Source organism: Carcharhinus amblyrhynchos, chromosome 20, assembly GCF_965287045.1.
Source record: "Carcharhinus amblyrhynchos chromosome 20, sCarAmb.v2.hapA, whole genome shotgun sequence".
NCBI classification, from domain to species: Eukaryota; Metazoa; Chordata; class Chondrichthyes; order Carcharhiniformes; family Carcharhinidae; genus Carcharhinus; species Carcharhinus amblyrhynchos.
The window spans coordinates 23,912,310-23,935,402 of NC_137343.1; the positions used below are offsets into that span (position 1 = coordinate 23,912,310).

The 23,093-nt window shown below is 46.1% G+C and overlaps 1 protein-coding gene across 1 annotated transcript in view; it reads left to right on the forward strand.

The window, feature by feature from the left end:
- dtx1 (deltex 1, E3 ubiquitin ligase) overlaps positions 1–23,093 on the forward strand; it is a 278,906-nt gene that overhangs the window by 232,130 nt on the left and 23,683 nt on the right. Inside the window, exons 3-5 of the mRNA XM_080208232.1 lie at positions 4,781–4,842; positions 8,394–8,555; positions 21,102–21,163. Of these exons, the coding sequence (XP_080064358.1) occupies positions 4,781–4,842; positions 8,394–8,555; positions 21,102–21,163 (286 nt within the window). The remainder of the gene's footprint in view (positions 1–4,780; positions 4,843–8,393; positions 8,556–21,101; positions 21,164–23,093) is intronic.

Sequence of the window (23,093 nt, forward strand, 5' to 3'; positions counted from 1 at the left end):
ATTTTTGACACCTTAAGCAATGAAGGGGGAAGTTGCTACAGAGTTCCTGACTCCGATACTGGGGAAGATGAAGATGTCTTTGTACCCTGGGTAAGTGTGCTCTGCGACAATCGAGCAGTCTAAACTATGCAGCAGGAGTTTGGGAACTCGTAGGAGACTGTGGCTCCAGGCCACAAACACACCCAAATAGCTGCTTGATTATTCAAGAAGTGTGGGCAGTCAACAGTTGGCTTCAGACTCTGAGTAAAGAGGCTTTTTTAGGGGGAGGAGTCACATGGCTGGGAAAGATTATTAATCTCTATGCAAACGTGAACTTGCTCAGGCTCAATTACAGGTGGATCCACCCAAGTGCACTCGGGCCCAGAGAGCAATAGGGTTTAATGAAAGGGTGTTTTCCTCATCCACAAAAGAATGTTTATTTTGCTCGAGCCTGTCAGGCAGGAGAATGAATCCTTGAGTAAATCCTTGGCCAAGAAATGTTCTGAATGAATCAGGATTATGTGAGGATCAGGGCGTCTTTACACTGTGGATAAAAATAGTCATTTCACAGAGTGCTCCAGCTCATCTGTTTAATTCTTCATTCATCTATTTAATCCGCACAGAAGGAATCGAAATCACGGAGCACCTTTCACTTAAGCAAAGTTTGGGACATTCTGTGGTTCATAGGATCATGGAATCCCTACAGTGCAGAGGGAGGCCATTCAGCCCATCGGGTCTGCACCGACCACAATCCCATCCAGGATTTACATCCCACTCACTCCCCAGTCCCTCAACTCCACATGGGTCTCCTCTCTTACCACCCTCCACAGGAGCCCCCAACCCCCCAAAAGACCACCCCACACATTCCCACTATTCCCGCAGTTCCACGTACTTACCCTGCTAATCTCCCTGACACTAGTTCCTTTTTCAGTGAAAGAGGTGCATAGGCCACAATGAGCTGAATTGGATTGACAACTTTACAACTGCTCAAATCACCATTGCCTCCATAAAAACAAGTGTACTGAGTAGTAAATAGATTTAGCAATGATGTAAATTGTTATCGGTACATCCCTCGCCATCATTTGTGTGTGGCATGGATGTGGTAACTGTGATTAATGGCACTTGCAGAGTTTTCCCTTGGAAACCATACCGGAGATTTCCAATTTTGTTCTGTGAAGGTTGCCCCTTTCAATGTTTTGCTGCACCTGGGCGACACGGTGTCACAGTGGTTAACACTGCTGCCTCACGATACCAGGGACCTGGGATCAATCCTGCCCTCGGGTAAGTGTCTGTGTGAAATATGCACATTCTCCCCATGTCTAAATGGGTTTCCTTCAGGTACTCCGGTTTCCTCCCACGGTCCAAAGACTGGATAACGTTGATTGGCCATGATAAATTGACCCTAGGATCAGGGGGCTTAGCAGAGTAAATATGTGCGGTTATGGGAATAGGGTGGGAAAGTGGATGAGGCAGACTCGATGGGCTGAATAGGCTCCTCTGTAGGGATTCTATGACCTGTAAATGGCAGCAAATGGTCTTTTATCATGAGGCTCAGATTAAGAGAGCTTTTGAGACAGAGTTGACATTCTATGAAGATGCCCTGCAGGCTGTGTTCTGGATATTCAGTGGTGCCATGTGAATGTTTCAGTTGCCTAAGCAACCAGAGCTCAGGAAGCACAGCAGCTGCTGTGCTAGAAAGGGACGACACTCAAAGCAGGGGTTAGGCTCTCAGCAAATCACAGGCCTTTTCTGAGACTTGCTTTGTAAATGTAGAGTGAGAATTGGTGCTGACCAGCTGCGTTTAAGAAAATGTGATCACTGCCCACATGGCTTAGCTGATGTGGTGTAAAAGGGACCAGAGAGGGCCACGAAGATAAAGGAATGTTCCCAGCTTCCGGTTTGCACTGGCACACCGGAGTGAAACAGTGACTGAGTTGATCTTCCAAATACATCGGGTGGGATTTTCCAGCCGTTTCCCACCAAAGGGGTCTTCCAGTCCTGCCAATGGTGACCCTCCCAACCCCCCCATCTCCCTCGTTGCAGTTGACAATAACCAGACTGGAAGATACTGCCTATGACTGGCCACTTGGGCTGCTGCAAAACACGTCATAGGGAACGTGGAAAATCCTGGCCAATTAATTGGTGAAATGTCAGTGGTGACTCAGTGTGACTGAGTAGTGAGGTTTCTTCTTAAGTTGTTTGAGGCTCTCTTTCTGGGCAGATTTCTCAATGCGAATCTCCTGCCGAGATCAGGAATTTATTGATTGCAGTTGCCTTTGGAGATCACTGTTGATAGCTGGTCTTTAAGGAAGGTTTTATTGGGCAGAGTTTTCCGGCCCTTCACGCTGGCAGGATTTTCTGGTCCCACCGCTGTGAATGGAGATTTGGTTGAGCGTCAAATTCTCTGTCCTTGCCTCCAGTGGCAGTGGGGTGTGAATGGTCAGTAAGATTGCATTCATTAACATGCGTTTTAAATATATTATCATAAAATCCCTACAGAGCAAAATGAGTCCATTCAGCCCATCGAGTCTGCACCGACCACAATCCCACCCAGGCCCTTTCCCTGTAACCCCACATATTTACTCTGCTAATCCCCCTGACACTAAGGATCAATTTAGCATGGCCAATCAAACCTGCACTTCTTTGGACTGTGGGGGGCAACCACAGCACTCAGAGAAGACCCATGCAGACATGGGGAGAATGTGCAGACTCCACACAAACAGTGACCCAAGCCGGGAATCAAACCTGGGTCCCTGGCGTTGCGAGGCAGCAGTGCTGACCACTCTGCCACTGTGCTACCGTAATCAGCAAATGACAAAATAACCTGCATTTGTTTGAAAAAAAGTTCAGTTGACAATTATATAATAGAACAGAAAAAGAGAAGGAAAGCGTTTCATAATGTTTCTGGACTCCATTTTGGGTGACACGATGCTGAATGATGTAAAGCTAAGACTTTTAACAAAGGATTGAGCATACGTCGTACATCCAAAAGCTAAAAAGGCCCATTTAAAACTGTACTCTTCAAGTTCAATATGTTCCAATTAATAGGCTAGAAGTAAGTTCTGCCTCCTATTAAAATAAACAAGGAATCTTTATCATTTGATTTGTCTTTTAGTTACCCAGTCTGTTTGTGATTTTGGTGGTCTCCTTATCAAGGGGCACCTTTTAATGTTTTTGATATTTTTCACTCTTCCTCTACTCAGCTCAGGCTGCAAGGGAAAAATAAAGGGATGAACTTTTAGACTGTGCTGGGGGTGTGATTGGATGTAGGTGGGCATGGCTTCCAGCCCATCCAGCTATTGTCCTCCAATCCATCCCCACCCTCTCCCGCTCCACAGGCTTTTACACTGTGGCACTGAAGGCCAATTGTTGGAGGCCAGCCAGGAATTTGCAGTCTGCCTCCAGGTGCCCGGAGATGGCGAGGGGCAGGTTAGTGAGGGGATGGATGGTTGCCAGGCGGCAGTGCTGGACAAGCCTGGGGACCATCCCTACCTGCCTGGGTTCAGCAAGCTCTACTGTGAAGAGAGGAAGAGAGCATCCCCCCTCCTCCCCACCACTGCCCCCATCCCTCACCCCAACCCACCATCTCCCAGCCAACAGTGGTGGTCTGGCCTGAAAGGCCGTTTCCATTTTAAGTTTTAAAAACAACCGGAATGAGGGTACCTCCATTTTGGGTGCTCTTGTCCTCGTGCTGCCTGTAAGGACATCCTTCTACTGCTTTCAAATCAGAAGACGATGCTTGTTGACCCTCTCTCTTCCAGAGTCACCCACTTTCCTCAGTTTGACAGTGAACCCGTTCTCTGGTCAATTTGGGGAAGCCCAGGGCTGAGTGACTGTCCCCCACACGTTTGAGCCTTTACAGTGGGATTCGGAGACTGGCAGCAAAATCCTTCCCCAAGACCCTTCCCCATCATGTTTAATTTACCGTATGGTTGTCTCTGAAATCGTGTGTATAGGAAAATGGGGAGTTTTTGTCTCTATTTACTTCCATTCTTTGCTGGTACAGATTAGAAGTGTTAGTTTGGATACTTATTTACCAAGCTGTCTAAACTAGGGGATTTTCACAGTAGCTTCATTGCACTGTTCATGTAAGTCTACTTGTGACAATAATAATTCTTCTAAAAATATAAACCGTTTGATTCTACCACAGACCACAAATTATTTCTGGTATACCAATGATGGTGATTCCTTTAATTCTGTTAGTTCAAGTGAGCAGCTTTCTCCAATGGAATTTCAAAGTTTTCCTTAAGTACTCTGATATGTGGTGTATACCTGAACGGATTGAACTGTCACGGTGATCTAAGGGAAAGCAGGAGAATCTGCAGAGTGCGGCTGTGACTTTGCAGTGACCTGTTCTCTTCCCTTTTCACAATACAGCTCATTATTACTAATCAGCCACAGTTTCAGCCTCTTTCTCCATCCAGCCCTTTGTGGCTTCGAGAAGTGTGCTCATCAGCTTCGAATAATGGCACACATCTCTCCGTCTGCAAGGGGTGATTAGTTCATATTTATTTGTCCGTCTGAAGTGTATCTCGATGGTTCCTTAATCACGCCTGACGATCAACAATAGACACTAAAGTACAGGATGCAACCAATCACAGTGACAGGGCCTCAAACACTTTGAATAAATAACCAGGTAATGTAGCGGCTGCAAATGTCAAATGCACAGAAGCAATTCTATTATCTTCAGGAGGCAGAGTGCTGGTGGTAGATTTATGAAGATTAAATTTCTCGGCATGGCTTCACTGAATTGTCACTTCTGTATGAAGTAACCCAACATTCTCCTTTTGATTTCTTCCAGCGTTCCTGCTCTACCAGTGAAAAATCTAAATGGATCTGGCCCTGTCCACCCAGCACTTGCAGGTATGAAGCACAAAGCAGCCTTCGCAATGCCAAATGGGAGAGTAGTCAACTGTAAGAGTAACGTCTGGCCCCAAGTGAAACTATATGATCTGAAATCTGTGCACACACTATTCAGTCCTTTATTGTAGTGACTCGCCTCTCTGTCAGTCCAGGAATTCGATTGCCGATACCACTCTGCTAACTATAATCATTGTGTTATCATCATTGTGTGCCCCTTTCTAATTTCTGGATTAGTGGTGTTGGAAAATCGACACAGTTGTTGGTACTGCTGCCTCACGGTGCCGGGGACATGAGCTCAATTCCGGCCTTGGGTGACTGTCTTGTGGAGTTTGCCCATTCCCCATCCCGTGTCTGCGTGGGTTTCCTCCGGGTGTTCCGGTTTCCTCCCACGGTCCCAAGATGCACAGGTTAGCCATGCTAAATTGCCCTTTAATATCCAAAGATGTGTGGGTTAGGGGGATTAGTGGGGAAAATAAGTAGGATTACAGGGATACAGCCTGGATAAGATGCTCTGTCAGACAGTTGGTGCAAATTTGATGGGCTAAATGGCCTCGTTCTTCACTGTAGGGATTCCATGACACTCCAAATGTCTCTCCGATAGATCAGAAAAATAAATTTTCTGGAACGCGGTTTGCACCTTCGGGTGACTAAAGCTGAGAATGTCGAGATGTCGTTCCTATCTTCAGTTAAGATGACACAAATACAGGATACTTTTTTTTTACTGGGTGTGGACTTTGTTGGCTAGGCCAACATTTATTGTCGATCCCTAGTTGCCCTTCAGAAGGTGGTGGTGTGCTGCTTTCTTGAGCTTCCTCGGTCCCTATTACTTGGTAATGGTAACGAATCCAGAGCTGTCCCATCACTGGTTGAAGCTAACTTCGGTTGCATTTCACAACTACAGAAATTTCAACAGACCATTGGGCTACAATTTATCATTTTCTGTCAGTCTGTTCCTTAACGACTTGCAGTAATTTTGATCATTATAGCTGGAAAACAAAAACTAAAGGGTTTCAATCAGAGGATAGTGGCGGCATGAGTTGGGTTCTGTTTTGGTTCACTCTTGCCTGTTATGATTATAAGCTCGTAAGAAAGAGGAGCAGGTTTGGGCCTTTTGGCTCATTGAGCCTACTCCACCATTCAATACAATCATTGCTGATCTGATTGTGGCTTTTACTTCACTTTCCTGTCTTTCCTCCATGACCCTTTCATAGAATCATAGAACCCCTACAATGCAGAAAGAGGCCATTTGGCCCATCGGGTCTGCACCAACACAATCCCTCCCAGGCCCTATCTCCATAACCCCATGCATTTACCCTAACCAGTCCCCCTGACACTAAGGGGCAATTTAGCATGGCCAATGCACCTAATCCGCACAACTTTGGACTGTGGGAGGAAACCGGAGCACCCAGAGGAAACCCACAGAGACACAGGGAGAACGTGCAGACTCCACACTGGCAGTGATCCAAGCTGGGAATCGAACCCGGTTCCCCGGTGCTTGAGACAGTAGTGCTAACCACTATGCCACTGTGCCACCCCATCTTTGTGAATCAAAATTCTGCCAAACTCAGCCTGGAATAACTTCAGTGACCACTGGATAGAGAATTCCAATGACTAATGGCTCTCTGGAAGAAGACAGTCCCCTTCATCACCATTTTAAATAGGGGACCTTTTAGTTTTAATCTGTCACACCTTAGTTCTCAATTCCCCCATCAGAGGAAACATTCTCTCAGAACCTACCCTGTCGAGCCCTGCTCAGAATTTTATATCTTTCCATAAGATCACCTCTCATTTTCTTAACTTTGAGTAAAGACCCAAGCTGCTCAATCTTTCCCCTTGAGACAATCTCTTCACCTGATGAATCTGCCCAGTGAACATTTTTGGAACTGCTTCCAATGCAAGTATATTGCTCTCTAATTAAGGAAAGCAGAACCATACACAGTATTCTGGATGTGGTCTCACCAATGTCCTGTAATTGTAGCAAGACTTCCGTACTTTTATACTCCATCCTCACCGCAATAAAGATTAACATTTCATTGGCCTTCCTGGTTACCTGCTGACATTGCATTTTTGTGATTCATAGAATCATAGAATCCCTACAATGCAGAAGGAGGCCATTCAGTCCATCGAGTCTGCATCGATGCTTTGACATAGTGTCTTACCCAGGCCCTGTCCTCCGTCCAATGCCTGTAAGCCCGCACGTTCATCATGACTAATCCATCCAAGCTACACACCGTGAGGCATTAATGGGTAATTTAGCGCAGCCAACCCACATAACCCGCACATCTTTGGTCTGTGGGAGAAAACTGGAGCAGCCAGAGGAAATCCACACAGATACTGGGAGAACGTGCAAGTTCCACACAATCATTTAAGGCCAGAATTGAACCCAGGTTCTTGATGCTGTGAGGCAGCAGTGCTAACCACTGTGCTGGCCCACAAATAGCAAAGGGCTCGTATGGGCTATGAACCTGGGACATCTCGCAGACTATTGAGTTTTAACACCCGAAGTGAGACACTCAGGTCTCTCTGTACTGCAAACTCATTCTTCTCAATCAGCCTCAAGAGCAGTATTTGTAGCATCTTAACATGGAGTAGGAGGGTGGGGGGTAGTGGGCAGGGGTGGGGGTCATTGTTTCTTGGCTATGGACGCGCACTTTCTGAAGGAATTACTAGACATTAATCAAGAGCAGGAACCCTGGCCAATGTTGTCTAGTACTTGGTGTGAGGTCAAATAACTCAGCACAGAATAAGGATAAAACAAAGGTGATTCTTTCTTCTCCGCAGTTTAGTATCACACGACAAAACCATTGTGCCATGTGCAGGAACAGGATTACAAAACTATTTTAGGTGCTTGTGTCTGACAGTAGATCACTATATTCTTACACTCAACCCAAATTTGAGTGGCATGGTGGCACAATGGTTAGCACTGATGCCTCACAGCACCAGGGATCCAGGTTCAATTCCTGGCTTGGGGCTCTGAGTGTGTGGAGTCTGCATGTTCTCCCTGTGTCTGCGTGAGTTTGCTCCGGTTTCACCCCACAGTCCAACAGCCATGCTAAATTCTCCCTCAGTGTACCCAAACAGGCGTCAGAGTGCGGAAGCTAGGGGATTTTCACAGGAACTTCATTGCGGTGTTAATGTAAGCCTACTTGTAACACTAATAAATAAACTTCAAAAAAAACTTTAGACTTTAAAACATTTTCAGTCAAGGTATCTGACTGACAAGCAAATTAAGCCTATTCGCTATCTACAAAAGATAAACCTTGACTGTTATCTTCGCTGTTAAAAAAGGATTTTAATTGTTAGATCCAAAGTCTGGAATGGATAGAAGTGGGCACAAGTGGAATGACGGAACAAAATAGAGATGGGAGAATAAGTGCATTTCAAAGCTTAGTACGATAGATTAAGGGATCCCACAGGAATTCTCAGATTGTAATATCCATGCGGTGTAATTCCTTACGTTATATTAAAATGCGTTCCAAAGGGCAATGACATTTACGATTTGCAGCAAGGCTGATTTAAACTCTAATGATCTCCATTTGTATTGGACCCAGGAATGACGGGGATTCTGATGTGTGCAGCAGGACTCCCAGTGTGCCTGACTCGGGCTCCCAAACCCATTCTCCATCCACCACCTGTCAACAAGAGTGAAATCAAACCCGTCCCTGGGATCTCTGGTATCTGCAGAAAGACTAAGAAGAAGCATTTAAAGAAAGGTAGGTGTTCTAATTGTAACTGCAGCCCGAAACCTGTCAACCTGCCCCTCCTCCCCACCCCCCCTTTAATAATCCATAGCTGTTAGCTGTACGTTTATTGTAAAATGATCCCTTTAATATACAATGTATGTTAATACTTGATCCAAGTCTTAGTGGAAGATGCAGGGCTGTCTTGCATTTCCCCATCAGCACACAATTCGGCTCCCTTGTTCTTACACAGCAAAATAGCGATTCCTTAACCAGGGCAAGAAAATCTTTCAAAAGCAGCCTATACCAAGGAGATGTTTTGTCCATTTCTATCCCTGTTTCAGATGCTTGTGTTTAATTACTGCTGATACACAGTGAGGAGCTGTTTAAACCTCGCGGTGTGAGGGGAACTGAATTAAAGGAACACTGCTGGAAAAGACATGACCACCCGGCAGAGGCTGATTAATGATGCTGTTTCTCCTCTTGTTAATTCAGCTTCTTTGCACTCTCAGATTCAGTAAATGCTCCAGGCTTCGTCCCCTGACAATTTCAGCACTGCCGTTTATTCTCGAATATCAACCCAAATAAGGAGAAACCTTCGAAAACTGTTTGAAAGTGATATTTTGAAACTGACAATTGCCCTGTAAATGAAACTTCATTCATGAAGCTCACAGAGCATCTCACTTCATTCCATCGTCACAAAGGGGAGTGAGGAGAGAACTCTGTTCAAGTGGATTGTACATGGAACATACTGAAAACTGGGTGATGATAAATAGGGAGACCTGTGAACTCTTTGTATTCTCAGACAGCAATCTGTTTCTCCACTTCCACTCATTTCATCTTCCCTCTTACAGTTCACACACACTTCCCCGTACACTGCACACCCACCCCCCTATACCCTCCACTCTCACCCCCTTCTGTACCCTACACTCTCACCCCCAGCTATACCCTGAACCCTCACCCCCCCGCTACACCCTCCACTCTCACTCCCCCCACTATACCCTCCACTCTCACCCCCTTCTGTACCCTACACTCTCACCCCCCGCTATACCCTGAACCCTCACCCCCCCGCTACACCCTCCACTCTCACTCCCCCCACTATACCCTCCACTCTCACCCCCCTGCTATACCCTCCACTCTCACCCCCCTGCTATACCCTCCACTCTCACCCCCCTGCTATACCCTCCACTCTCACCCCCCTGCTATACCCTCCACTCTCATCCCCCTGCTATACCCTCCACTCTCACCCCCCTGCTATACCCTCCACTCTCACCCCCTTCTGTATTCTATACTCTCACCCCCCCGCTATACCCTCCACTCTCATCCCCCTGCTATACCCTATACTCTCATCCCCCTGCTATACCCTATACTCTCATCCCCCTGCTATACCCTATACTCTCATCCCCCTGCTATACCCTCCACTCTCATCCCCCTGCTATACCCTATGCACTCATCCCCCTGCTATACCCTATACTCTCATCCCCCCGCTATACCCTCCACTCTCATCCCCTTGCTATACCCTCCACTCTCATCCCCCTGCTATACCCTCCACTCTCATCTCCCTGCTATACCCTATACTCATCCCCCCGCTATACCCTCCACTCTCATCCCCTTGCTATACCCTCCACTCTCATCCCCCTGCTATACCCTCCACTCTCACCCCCCTGCTATACCTTCCACTCTCATCCCCCTGCTGTACCCTATACTCTCACCTGTTAAGCCTCTCAGTTGTAGTCCAGTAATAAAAGATGATGCAAGTACAGCTTCTTCACGAACTTTTACCTTGTTTATTCTCTTTTTTATAACTCCACATACACACGTCCAAAGCCCAGTCCCACCTGTAACTCCTTTATATATCCCAGTGTGTACCATTGAGCATTTAAACATACAAATTAGGTCTAAAATGGAAGGTTACAGTTAACCCATTCTCAGCATCACTACCCCCCTCCTCCACCCTGTACTCTATATTCTTACACCCCACCTCCTGTATTATTACCCCCCTCCTGATCCCCTCCCACCATACCCTGCACTCTCAACACCCCCCCCCCCCCCCCCCACCCCACCCTCTCCATGTATTGTCAACCCCCCTCCTCTGGACCCTGCCCTTTCACCTCTCCCTCTGGTCCCTGCCCTTTCACCTCTCCCTCTGGACCCTGCACTTTCACCTCTCTCTCTGGACCCTGCCCTTTCACCTCTCCCTCTGAACCCTGCCCTTTCACCTCTCCCTCTGGACCCTGCCCTTTCACCTTTCCCTCTGGACCCTGCCCTTTCAGCTCTCCCTCTGGACCCTGCCCTTTCACCTCTCCCTCTGAACCCTGCACTTTCACCTCTCCCTCTGAACCCTGCACTTTCACCTCTCCCTCTGGACCCTGCCCTTTCACCTCTCCCTCTGAACCCTGCTCTTTCACCTCTCCCTCTGGACCCTGCCCTTTCACCTCTCTCTCTGGTCCCTGCCCTTTCACCTCTCCCTCTGGACCCTGCCCTTTCACCTCTCCCTCTGGACCCTGCCCTTTCACCTCTCCCTCTGAACCCTGCTCTTTCACCTCTCTCTCTGGACCCTGCCCTTTCACCTCTCTCTCTGGTCCCTGCCCTTTCACCTCTCCCTCTGGACCCTGCCCTTTCACCTCTCCCTCTGGTCCCTGCCCTTTCACCTCTCCCTCTGGACCCTGCCCTTTCACCTCTCTCTCTGTCCCTGCCCTTTCACCTCTCTCTCTGGACCCTGCCCTTTCACCTCTCTCTCTGGACCCTGCCCTTTCACCTCTCCCTCTGGACCCTGCCCTTTCACCTATCCCTCTGGACCCTGCCCTTTCACCTCTCCCTCTGGACCCTGCCCTTTCACCTCTCCCTCTGGACCCTGCACTTTCATGATCACATGATTTTGCCTTCACATTCCAACTTGAGGATTTTATTCGCTACAAATTGTGCACCATTCCCGGGAAGGGGTTGGGGGCACGATTCTAGCTGTCCCTAACCCGGGATCGGTAATTCCCACTGAGGTCAATAGACCTGTCAGTGGTGGGTGAAATTGTCTATTCTGTCCGCAATGTTTCCCATGGAGAGCGGGTGGGACAGATTTATCTCCTCGTGAATCAGCAGTTGGGAGTTTGCGTTATGTGTCAGTACCACACACGTAAAATATATAAATTCTTATTGCGACAATGTACGGAATTCAGTTTGATTCTGTTTTCCCGAATGTTTAGTCACACAGCAACACTCTAAACAGACACTAAATCTGCTTGACGAAATTGCCCTTTCAGGAATGTGGTGTGATTATCAAGTTACTCGGAGTGCTGTCCCGTTCTCCCAGTGCTATTAAAGCCTGAATTCTGAAAATGTATTAACTTAGAGCTAATGAGTACAAAATTGGTATGAAGTCTCCCTTGGGGACTGAAAGGAATTAAAAGGCTTCACTATGTCAGATTGGTACACAGAATCTCTGTGTTACCCTTGACCATTGCAACTGCCTTTTATTAAATTAGAATTTAAAATGGAAATTGAATCTTTTTCAATCTGCTAAACATTAAGGCTGGGACTCTCCCACCTCGCTCTCCACGGAGTTGGAGCGGGCCAGGGTCCGACAGTGGAAATTTCCATTGGCCTCGAATGGAAATGCCCGGTCTCGCTCGAGCAGAGGGTGTAAAATCCCACCCAAAGCAGCCAGTGTATCTTTGCTTGTTGCCATTAATTTGCGTAGTCTTGAATTCTGCGACTCAATGCTCCAGCTCTCCCTCTTATCGAATTGCAAAGGATGACAGTGTAAAGAGCAGGGTGCTGATTGGTTGATGAGTCTACTCTGATCGGCCAAGACAATTGGGTGGAATTCTCCCAAACCCCCGCCAGTGGGTTTGAAGGCAGCGACTGGGGGAGAAAATGGCGGGAGGCCCAGAAATCACGTTCAGGCCAGAGTGAATTTGCAGCGGAATCTTACGCTGTTGCCCACCATGGTGAGTCGGAAAACCTGCCAGCGACTGGAGCAAGCCCCATTCGCATCCCATTAATGGATGCAGATGAAAGCCTGTCACACCCTTGGCAACACCGGATTGTCCACGGCGCTGGTTGGAAAACACATTTGGAACAATGCGACATGTAAATGTCGGGACTCAGCTGAACAATGCCTGGAGCTGCCTCCAGAATTCAGGATAGAGGCCACCCACAACCCTAGACCCTGGAATGTCAGAGTAGTGGGTCAGTGGAGCATCTGCAAGTGGATCTTCCAGACTCAGCGTCTTGGCAGGTCGCAATCTTCGAGTCTTGGAATGTTCTTGGAGATCCATTCTGTTCTCAGGAAGTCTACCATCCCGTCTCAGAGCGCTCTCAGACAGGAGGTCCACCAGGTGGGTCAATGATGTTGGCTGCCTTTTCAATATGGCGCCCGGACGCGATGGCAAATTATACACCATCCAGGCCTGCCCCACCATTGAGTACAGCAAGAAATACTTGGGTGCATAAATATTGGGGTAGGGATTGGAAGATTTGCCGTGTTTTCCGCTGGCCGCCACAGCGGGAAACACTCCACATTCCTGATCCCCGTCTCAAAATGGAAGAATTCTGCCCATTGCCATTGAGGAAGCAACCGGTCTTCCCAAGTTCCCTGGAGGTACGATATATCCTACTGTTCACTGTTCTTAGCTGTGACATTGCCAGGTGCTTTGCCAGTGTTCACTGTTGAAGCTAATCCATAAATCAACTTGGCATATCAACGGAAACCTAAACGAAGCAAGCACTAACAGAGGGAAGTATGATGCTTCCAGCAGAACTAAACTCGGCTGGTTTAATTACCGAGCTTCCAATTGTTCACGTTCTAAACACAGGGATTGCCAGCCTGCTCAGCACTGTCAACAGATTAATCACACGTAAATCTACAGAACACCCAACACTACACAGCCCTTCACTAATCAGCTCTCCGTACTAGAAGAAGGATTTCTTTTTTTAAAAAAATATAAAGACTACAAAGAATCTGGCTCAAATTAATAGAATCATCAAATCATAGAATCCCCACAGTGCAGATGGAGGCCATCTGGCCCATCGAATCCGCACCGACAACAATCCCACCCAGGCCCTATCCCCGCAACCCCACATATCCACCCTGCCAACCCCTCTCATCTACGCATCCCGGACACCAAGAGGCAATTGAGCATAGCCCATCAACCTAACCAGCACATCTTTGGACTGTGGAGGAAACTGGAGCACCTGGAGGAAACCCACGCAGACACAGGGAGAATGTGCAAACTCCACATTGACACTCACTCACGCTGGGGATCGAATCCAGATCCCTAGCGCTGAGACAGCAGTGCTAACCACTGTGCCGCCCCTAAATTCTTTGATTTTTCTCACAAATATAATTGGGGCCGTGTATGGGAAAGTGGCGAGAAACAACCAAGGTACATTTTTAGAGCCATCCATTAGACGTTTGTTGCATTTGACTGGTAAACATTTTTCAATATTCTACGAGCAACATGCACGCACCCAGAAGGCTGACCTCTGAGAAATGTAAGCTCCACTTAGTAACAACCAAATAGATTTAAGCAATGTATGGAATGAAATCTGCAGCTTGTTCATTACAGTAATGGTTCCCTGAGGCTGTGCTGGAAAATGCCCAAATCTTCAATAATACATTCTCTCATTGATGGCAATCAGTAGTGCACTCACTGTGGACAGGTCAGCGGTGCACACACTGCTATTTCTCCCCCATCTCCTTGCCCTTCATTGAACAGTGGACCCCTTTTACAATTTATCGCCCTGTACTGTCAACTTGTCGTCTCTTGTGGCTTCCGAAGACATTGCTGTGAGAACCCGTTTGCCACTTTAACTACCGTGGTGTGCATTGCAGCTTTGCCCCTTTTAGGTTGCTTAAGTGTTTGTACTTTAAGAACTTGTACCATAGAGAGTTTTGCAGCATGGAAAGAGGTCCTTCAGCCCATCGTGTTCACACCTGCTATCACTTATCCATTCTAATCCCATTTTCCAGCATTGAGCATGTAGTCTTACATGCAATGGCATTGCAAATCATCTAAATACTTCTTAAATGTTGTAAGGGTTCCTGCCTCTACCGCCTTTTCAGGCGGTGTGTTCCAGATCCCCACCACTCTCGGGGTGAAAAGGTTTTTCCTCACAGCTCCTACAAACCTCCCGCCCTTTAGCTTAAATCTATGCGCCTGGTTATTGACCCCACTGCTAAGGGTAAACGTTCCTTCCTATCCACCCTACCTGCACCCCTCATCATTTTTTACACCTCAATTAGGTCCCCCCTTAGCCTTCTGTGCTGCAAGGAAAACAACCTCAGCCTGTCCAGTCTCTCCTGCTAGCTAAAAACTCCAGCCCAGGCAACATCCTGGCGAATCTCCTCTGCACCCTCTCTAGCGCAATCATATCCTTCCTACTATAGTGTGGGTGACCAAACCTGCACACAATACTCCAGCTGTGGCTTAACCAGTGTTTTATACAGCTCCGTCATAACCTCCCTACCCTTATATTCAGTGCCTCGGTTAATAAAGGCAAGTATTCTATATGCCTTCTTAACCAGCTTATCTTCCTGTCCTGCTGTCTTTAAAGATTGATGAACATGCACACCAATGTCCCTCTGATCCTTTGTACTTCTTAAGATCCAACCATTCATTGTATATTCCTCCCAAAATGTATTACCTCACACTTTTCAGGGTAAAATTCCATTGGCCACTGTCCTGTCAATCTAACCAGCTCATCTATATCCTCCCTTCATCTGAGGCTTTGCTCCTCTCTATTTACCACACCACCAATTTTCGTGTCACCTGCAGACTCATTTATTGTACTGCCTACATTCGTGTCCAGATCATTAATAGAGACTACAAGCAACAAGAGACCCAGTACCGATCCCTGTAGAACACCACTGGACATAGGCTTCCTGTTACAATAACAACCTATGACCATCACCTTCTGCCTCCTGCCTCAAAGCTAATTTTGGATCCAGTTTGCTAATTTACTCTGGATCCCATGGGCCCTTACCTTCTTCATCAGCCTCCTTTGTGGGACCTTGTTAGAACCATGTGCTGGTTTTTGGGCTGTTTGCTATTTTACATTTTATGTAATGGACACACATGTCTACATTACCTCCAGCTGCATTTAGAAACATACAAGTGACCTTTGGTACGATCTTTGGCCAGACCCCCATTTAATGATAAGATCAGTTAGGGACCAATAACATTTTGCTTAAAGTAGGCAAATTTTTGAGATTCGGGACGCTTGCTAAGAGAATGAAGCTACAGGATTCCACTGGTTTTAAGCAAACAAAAATAAACTACTATACTCAATCAGAAAGACAAAACAATCTATCTTATGCTCTAACATTCAGGGTTAACATAAAGTACCTATGAATTTAACAGGGAAACTATGGTTGGACACATCACACTATACAATGAATGACAGATGCAACCAAAACAGATTTCATGGATTTCTCAACAGCCCACTCCATCATACTGAGAATCAACCAATTTCACCGAGACAAGAATTTCCAATCTGCACCTTCGAAGATTTTACCTTAGGATTCTCTCCAAAAAGTGCTTCAACTTGGACAGCTTCAACAATGGCCCACCTTGTAGGGTTTTAGTCTTGCCTTCTACGATTATGTTCCCCTGGATTCCCAAATACACTCGTGCATCGACTTACAAACACAGTTCCAGCTCTTCAACCATGCCAAGCAGAACACTACTGCTCCACAGAGAGTAGCTTTTCCCCAGTGGTCCACAATATGGAGTCACCAAACTTTGGCTGTCTTATTGGAATAAGCTTCTCTTTTGCCCTTTTCGACTACCAGAGACTTTCCTGAGCCCACTTCAGTGAAAGTCTGTGCCTTGCAACCCTTTTCTCTAATTGGAGTCTCTCCATCTGCTCCTCTCTTTCTCTTGGCCAGGATCTCTCTCTGTCCCTTCCTCCCTGTCCCTCTTTCTGGGACGCTTGCTTATTATGACGCTCTGCAGGATCTGCCCTTGGCCTGAAGAATGTAAAAATGCAGGACTACCCCATGTGCAGCCTGCTCCTGGCCTCAGCATGTACAGGAAGCCAGAGGTCCACCGGGAAATGGGATTCCTGGCCTTGGCATTCAGCAAGGGAAGCATGGGTTTTAAATTTTCTGCCTCTCCTAATATCAGGAAGACTAGACACTCAAGCCAGAAGTGCAAAAATCATATTGTTGCCTCTTACAGAGTATTGAGCTTAAGGGCAACCAGTGACTTGTTAAAAGTCACTCATGGCAAGAGTGCTGTCTTTGGAAGAACCCAAAGAAATCTTCTGCAGAGGTGTTCCTGCTTTGTTCCACTCACCTGATGAAGGAGTAGCGCTCCGAAATTATTGGACTTTAACCTGGTGTGGTGCGACTTCTTACTGAGCCCGCCCCAGTCCAACGCTGGCATCTCCACATCACTGCTTCTGTTGGAAATGACAGCGTTCCCTCATTTATTGTACAGTGTTGTTCCTAAAGTTTGGACTGTCTTTGATGACAGCAATGTGATACAAAGGGAGGGTAACTCAGATTATCTTGCCTGCAATCCATCAGCAATACCCCCTGGATTTTTGTTCCAACATTTTAAGAATACGATTGAAAAGTCTGGATTTTCACATTTCGCCTCTACGTTAGATAATTGCTAACTCACGAATCATTTGGCACATGTGCTGTTGGCTGTAATGTTTTAGCTATCAGGATTTAATAGACAATTTGGCTTCTTATCAAGAACCTCTCCGGTCCTTGTGTTTTAAGTAAATAGTAATTACTTTCAATATTATAAACGAGTGATAATTACACACCAATTCCTCATTCATTATTTCTATGAACTGTTAGCTTCTTTTTTAATCTAGTTTATTAATGTCACCAGCGAGATTTGAGCCACAGTTTGCTATGAAAGTAACAGTGGGGTTAATGATGTACACGCAATGCTGCACAAATGGTACAGCAAGTTCATGCAAAGGACGTAGGCCAGGTTAAACAGGGATATCTAAAAGTTTCTTCCCACATTATGCCACCTCACGATTTGTTTGGCGAAAACAACATTTCAATTTCACTGTCTGCCTCGCCGTTCAGTTATCTCGAAATTGCTGTACTGGCTTGGTAAATATAAAATACACTCACCACAGAAAGTTAAGTCTTGTCCATTCCAGCCTAAGGACACTTTTGAGGAACGTTAGTGAGCCTCTCTGGCACTGAAAATTGACAACACAAGGGTGCGGTTTTTTTCTTCCAGGTTTTAATTTTTGGAGATTATTTAAAAATGTAGAAGCTCATTTTTCTTTTCTTTCCTATTAATCCAATCCTTCTTCCCCTCTCTTTATTTCCCTGTGGGTACCTACTTTGGATTTATACTTCTTCTTTGGTGCTGACCCTGCTAATTTCTCAATCCTTCAGTCTGGTTAAGGAGGAAGACATTTGCTTGTCCTGTTGTCACTCGGATCCCAGATTCCTGGTTTCTCTCTGCACCATTATCAGTCACACTTTCAGCAATTTGTTATGCAAGAACTTAAAAAAAGCTGAACTGAGGACATAACTGACCATTGGCTGGTGCTATCTGATGCGCTGCCACATTGTGACCTGCTGCATGTTAAATCGCACTGCCCTCATTCTCTTGTACTAATGTCAGGCTTTTCCAAGCTAGCTTTTTTTTGCTATACACACAATGTTGGCCAGGCTACATTTATTGCTCATCCTAAGTTGCCCTGCGGTGATGCCTGAACCTTTTCCTCAGGCTGCTCCACTCTCTATAGTATTGATATGGAATTAGATACAGATATCGGGATTTTGACCTAGCAATGATGAAGTGATGTGTCCAAGTCAAAATGGTGTGTGAAGTAGAGCAAAACGTGAGTGATGATGTTTCTCTGACAGGAGCACTTGTCCTTCTCAGTGGTAGAGGTCACAGACTGAGAAGTACTTTTAGTATAAGATTGGCGAATTGCAGTGGTGCATCCTAAAGATTGTATGTGCTGTTACCCACAAGTGGTGGTGCTTGGAGGGGTGGATATTGAATTCGGTGGCAAGGCCATCAATCTTCCTGGATAGTGTCAGGCTTGTTGAATACTGCTGTGGCTGTGTCATCCAGGCAAGTGGGGAGTAGTCCATTAGAGAGGCTTTGAGACCACGGAGATGAACCATTCATCAAGTTCCCACCTTAACCCCACTTTGTTGGCAGAGCATTAACCTAACAGGCCTGGTTAAGCTTTCTGTGGCCCCAGGCAATTGACGGTCAGAAACTGCATGAAGGACAGCAGGGAGACAGTTGGACTTCTCTTTATTGGATATGGCCATTGCCTAGCACTTATCATAGAATCATAGAAACCCTACAGTGCAGAAAGAGGCCATCTGGCCCATTGAGTCTGCACTGACCACAATCCCACCCAGGCCCTATCCCCATATCCCTACACATTTACCCGCTAATCCCTCTAACCTACACATCTCAGGACATTAAGGGACAATTTTGGCATGGCCAATTAACCTAATTGGTTAATTAGATGTAGTAGTATATGTACTACTTATATTAGCTGCAGTCTGTTAAGCCAAGCTGCTATATGCAGACACAGACAGCTCCTTCCATGAAGCCTTGGTAGAATCATCAGTGAAACTCCAGATTCTATGACAGAGGGAAGGTTACTGATGAAGCAGCTGAAGATGCTTGGGCCAAAGAGACCCCCCCGGAGGAAGGCTCGCAGCAATGTCTACGGGCTGAAGTGATTGGTCTGTGACAACAAAGACCACCTTCATGTGCGTCAGGTTTGATTCCTGTCACAAGAGGATGTTTATCACTCTGCCTTTTGCTGGAGATCCTTGAACATTGCCTTGATATTCAACGAGAGAACATGGACATCTCTGGTATTGCCGAGAAGGGGGAGTGGGTGGAGTATAGTTTACAAATATTTTATGTGAAACATCAAACTCTGTGGGTTAATTTTGATTTTGGAGGACAGTTAGATTGGTCCAATCAGCTGGTGGAATCCTTCTTTAAACGTTCACTATCACTGACTTCACTGTGCAGAATATAGGCCATGGAGGGTGTTTAACCAGGCTGACATGGAAGTGCCAAGCTGATAATACCAGTGTTGCCCAAAAGTCGCTCTTTCCCTGACCCCAATTATCCCTAAGCTCTTCAGCCTTTGAATTGGGTGTACAAGCAGTTTGTTGTGAATTATATCACTAAGTTGTTGGGCTTCTGGTGATGAAAGGAGTTCATTGCTCTGCCATGGATTTATCCCGTGATGCTCAGCTATCTCCTTCTGCACAGGCATCCCAGCTGTAAAGGATACGACTTTCCAATTTCCCACTTTATTTTCCCACTTGAACCTGGGTAGCTCACTGGCCGTCCCATCTCATTTGGGGGCAAGTGGAATGGGATGGGAGGTGAGAGGATAAGAGGGGAATAGTGTAGTCAGACAACTTTCCTGATAGTGTTGCTGCAACTCCCAACATTAATAGGATTCAAGCCAGCTGGTGAAGGAGAAACCTCGAGGCAGAGCTTATATTGAGAGAGTTTTCTGACTTTGTACAGCCTCACAGCACTCCTCCCACCACTGCTCCCCAGTGTCCCTGATTTATACCTGCTCCAAGTGCTCAGTTAAACAGTGCCCTTCTCTGTCTGATCCTAACAATAACGTTAACATACTGCTAACTCCCAGGTGCATGACAGGTCTACCCTGAGCAATTAGACAATGGAGTCTTTGTATCAAAAGAGACAGACAAGATCTCAGTTATATGTCTCATTCTAGGGACACTACCCTCAGCAGCACCACAGAATCATAGAATGATGTAACACAGGAGACCATTTGTTGAACGCCTTCTTTCCACCAATTCCTGAGGTCATACACCAAACGACTCAAGAACAGCTTCTTCCCTGCTGCCCTGGACCTACCTCACACTAAGTCGATCTTTCTCTACACCCTAGCTATGAGTGTAACACCACATTCTGCACTCTCTCCTTCTCTGTGAACGGTATGCTTTGTCTGTATAGCGCACAAGAAACAATACTTTTCACTGTATACTGATACATATGGCAATAATAAATCAAATCAACTCAATTACAGTCTCTGGCATTTAGATTGGAGAGCAAAGATGCTGAATTTTCCAGATAGGGCAAGGATTGGATGAAACTACGAGATAGAGGCCAAAATAATAGGCTTATTTTCTAAAATGTATTCTTACCTTCAGGGAAACAAACAAGTGCTGCTGGAGAATTTGCAATGATGGAATTGACTGTCAAACTCTTTGAAATATGAATCTGTATTTATTGGATCCTGTAGTCATTACCGACCACAGAGCCCAGCAGTGATCGTATTAAATGGCGGAGAGGGCTTGTGGGACTAATTTGCCTTCTCCTGCTGCTAGTTCTACTGGAAACAAGTTATTGTGTGGAAAGATACCTGCGGTATTTAATCGGCACCGTCGGTCCAATACAAACTAGTTTAGGGTGCCAATCTTTTGTTGTGCGTGAGTTGCTGCCTTAGCAGAATTCTGCTTCTAAAGTAGGCTGACCTACATAGAGCAGCTGAACTGCTGGAGTGAGGGATTTCTTTTCCCCTTCTTGATGTCAGGACTAATAAAGGATGTGTGATCTCTTTTCTCTCCGGCAGGAAAATCTCCAGAGGACGTGGTGCGAAGATACATGCAGAAGGTCAAGAATCCGCCAGATGAGGTGAGGGTTACCTATCAAACTATCCCTCAGTCAGAGTGCTACAGAAAGACCAGAAGGTGATAGATAGGTGGCTGTGACAATTCACTTCCCTCTACTGTGTGTCTTTATTTCCATCTACAAAAACTATGCTCGTGATGGTGGCAGTTCTTAAAACAAATGCCGCTGTGATTTTATTTAAGTGTGTGTTCATATGTGTATGCACACGTGTGCGCGCGCGCATGTGTGCACTCGTGTATGTGTGCGTATGTGCATGTGTGTGTTATGTGTGTATGTGCACACGTGTGTGTGTGCGCACGTGTGTGTATGTGCACACGTGTGTGTGCGCGCACGTGTGTGTGTGCACATATGTGTGTGTGTGTGCATATATGTGTGTGTGTGTGTGGTGTGTGCATTTTTTCTAGGCCAAAGCATCTCTCTTTGTATGTCGGCTTTTCTCATTGTGTTTTCCATTGTTACATCATTTGTTCTGGAGCAGTCTTTGTGTCATGATTTCTCGGTGAACATTGTCTTTGCTTCTGATTTGTCTTTGTGATCATGTTCCAAATTGTCTCTGTAAATGACTGGAATAGACTGCATTTTTAAAGTGTGTTCCAAACTGAAAATAAAGAATTGATTTGGTGATGAAACGCAATAATATGAGCCGTCTAATCCTACTGGATGTCTGTGCCAAAAGCAACAAATATTTGAATTTGTATAGTGCCTTTCACAGCCTCTGGGGACCCCCTGAGGTCATTTTGAAGTGTAGTCTGCCATCATGGGGAAACAGATTTGGCTGGAGCTGCCCCTGAGCCCATGACTTGTTAAAAATAAAGTTTATCCAATTAGTTAAAGCTTAACGCTCTCATCCCTTCCCGATGTTGGGTTCCTCCATCAAGCAGTGAGTAGTTTGGAACAAGGAATCCATTCTGCGAGAACCGGCTAGCAATTCCAGTGAGTTTTGGTCGTCGTGATTCTCACATTACAAGCTCCTCCCCCCTCCCCCCATTGGCGGGTTAATGCCAGTAGATGTGCCCCTTCAGTTGGCATTAAGACTTATCTGGATAGCCACATGAGCAGACTGGGAATGGAGGGATACAAACGAATGGTCTAGTTGGACTAGTGAGCGGCGCAGGCTTGGAGGGCTGAAGGGCCTGTTTCCTGTGCTGTACTGTTCTTTGTTCTTTGTTCTTTAATTGCCCATTTAAAGGCCTCAGTTGCCAGCAGGGTAGAAAGTTGCCCACCAGCCTTCCTGCCACGGATATAATCGAGGTGGAGGGGTGAAAGTTGTGGACTCCCCCACCCATCCATCCCCAACCACTCTCCTGTGCAATTGAATGTTCCCCCATCACCAAACATGCCATGGCGGAGGCAGCCTCAATATCACACTCCCTCATACTCCATACACGCACTTGTGGAAGAGGAGAACTGAGCTCAGCAGGGGGTTGGCCAGGGGGCCAGAAAATTAGCAGCACCCTCGCTGTAGATTGGCTACCTCTGCATATACATGAAATAGTCAGCACAGACAAAGCTGATGCTTCACTATATCTATCAACAGGACACAGCTGAATATCCTTGCTAATAGCGCCGAAACTGTAATGATGACTTGATTAAGTGACCATTGTCTGAACAGACATTCCATCTATCTACAACTAAAGATTACCAATGGGATGCATTTAAACAGCTAATGTCTTGAGCCTACTTTTTTTGTATCATATGTAAATAATTTACCGGTGTCCATGATTAGAAACAATTATCTTTACTAGAAGTTATGCCCTATAAAAAAAGCTGACTGTACACTACTGAGAAGAGCAGGCTGAAGAAGCCTTAGGAACTCATCAGTTCTCCTCTCCTTATCGTTAGGAAGGCAATAAAGGATCCCTCACTCACCAAAGCTGCGTCTGAATATCTTTTTAGCTTTGACACATGTCCTCCTTGAAGCATTTTTCTCATC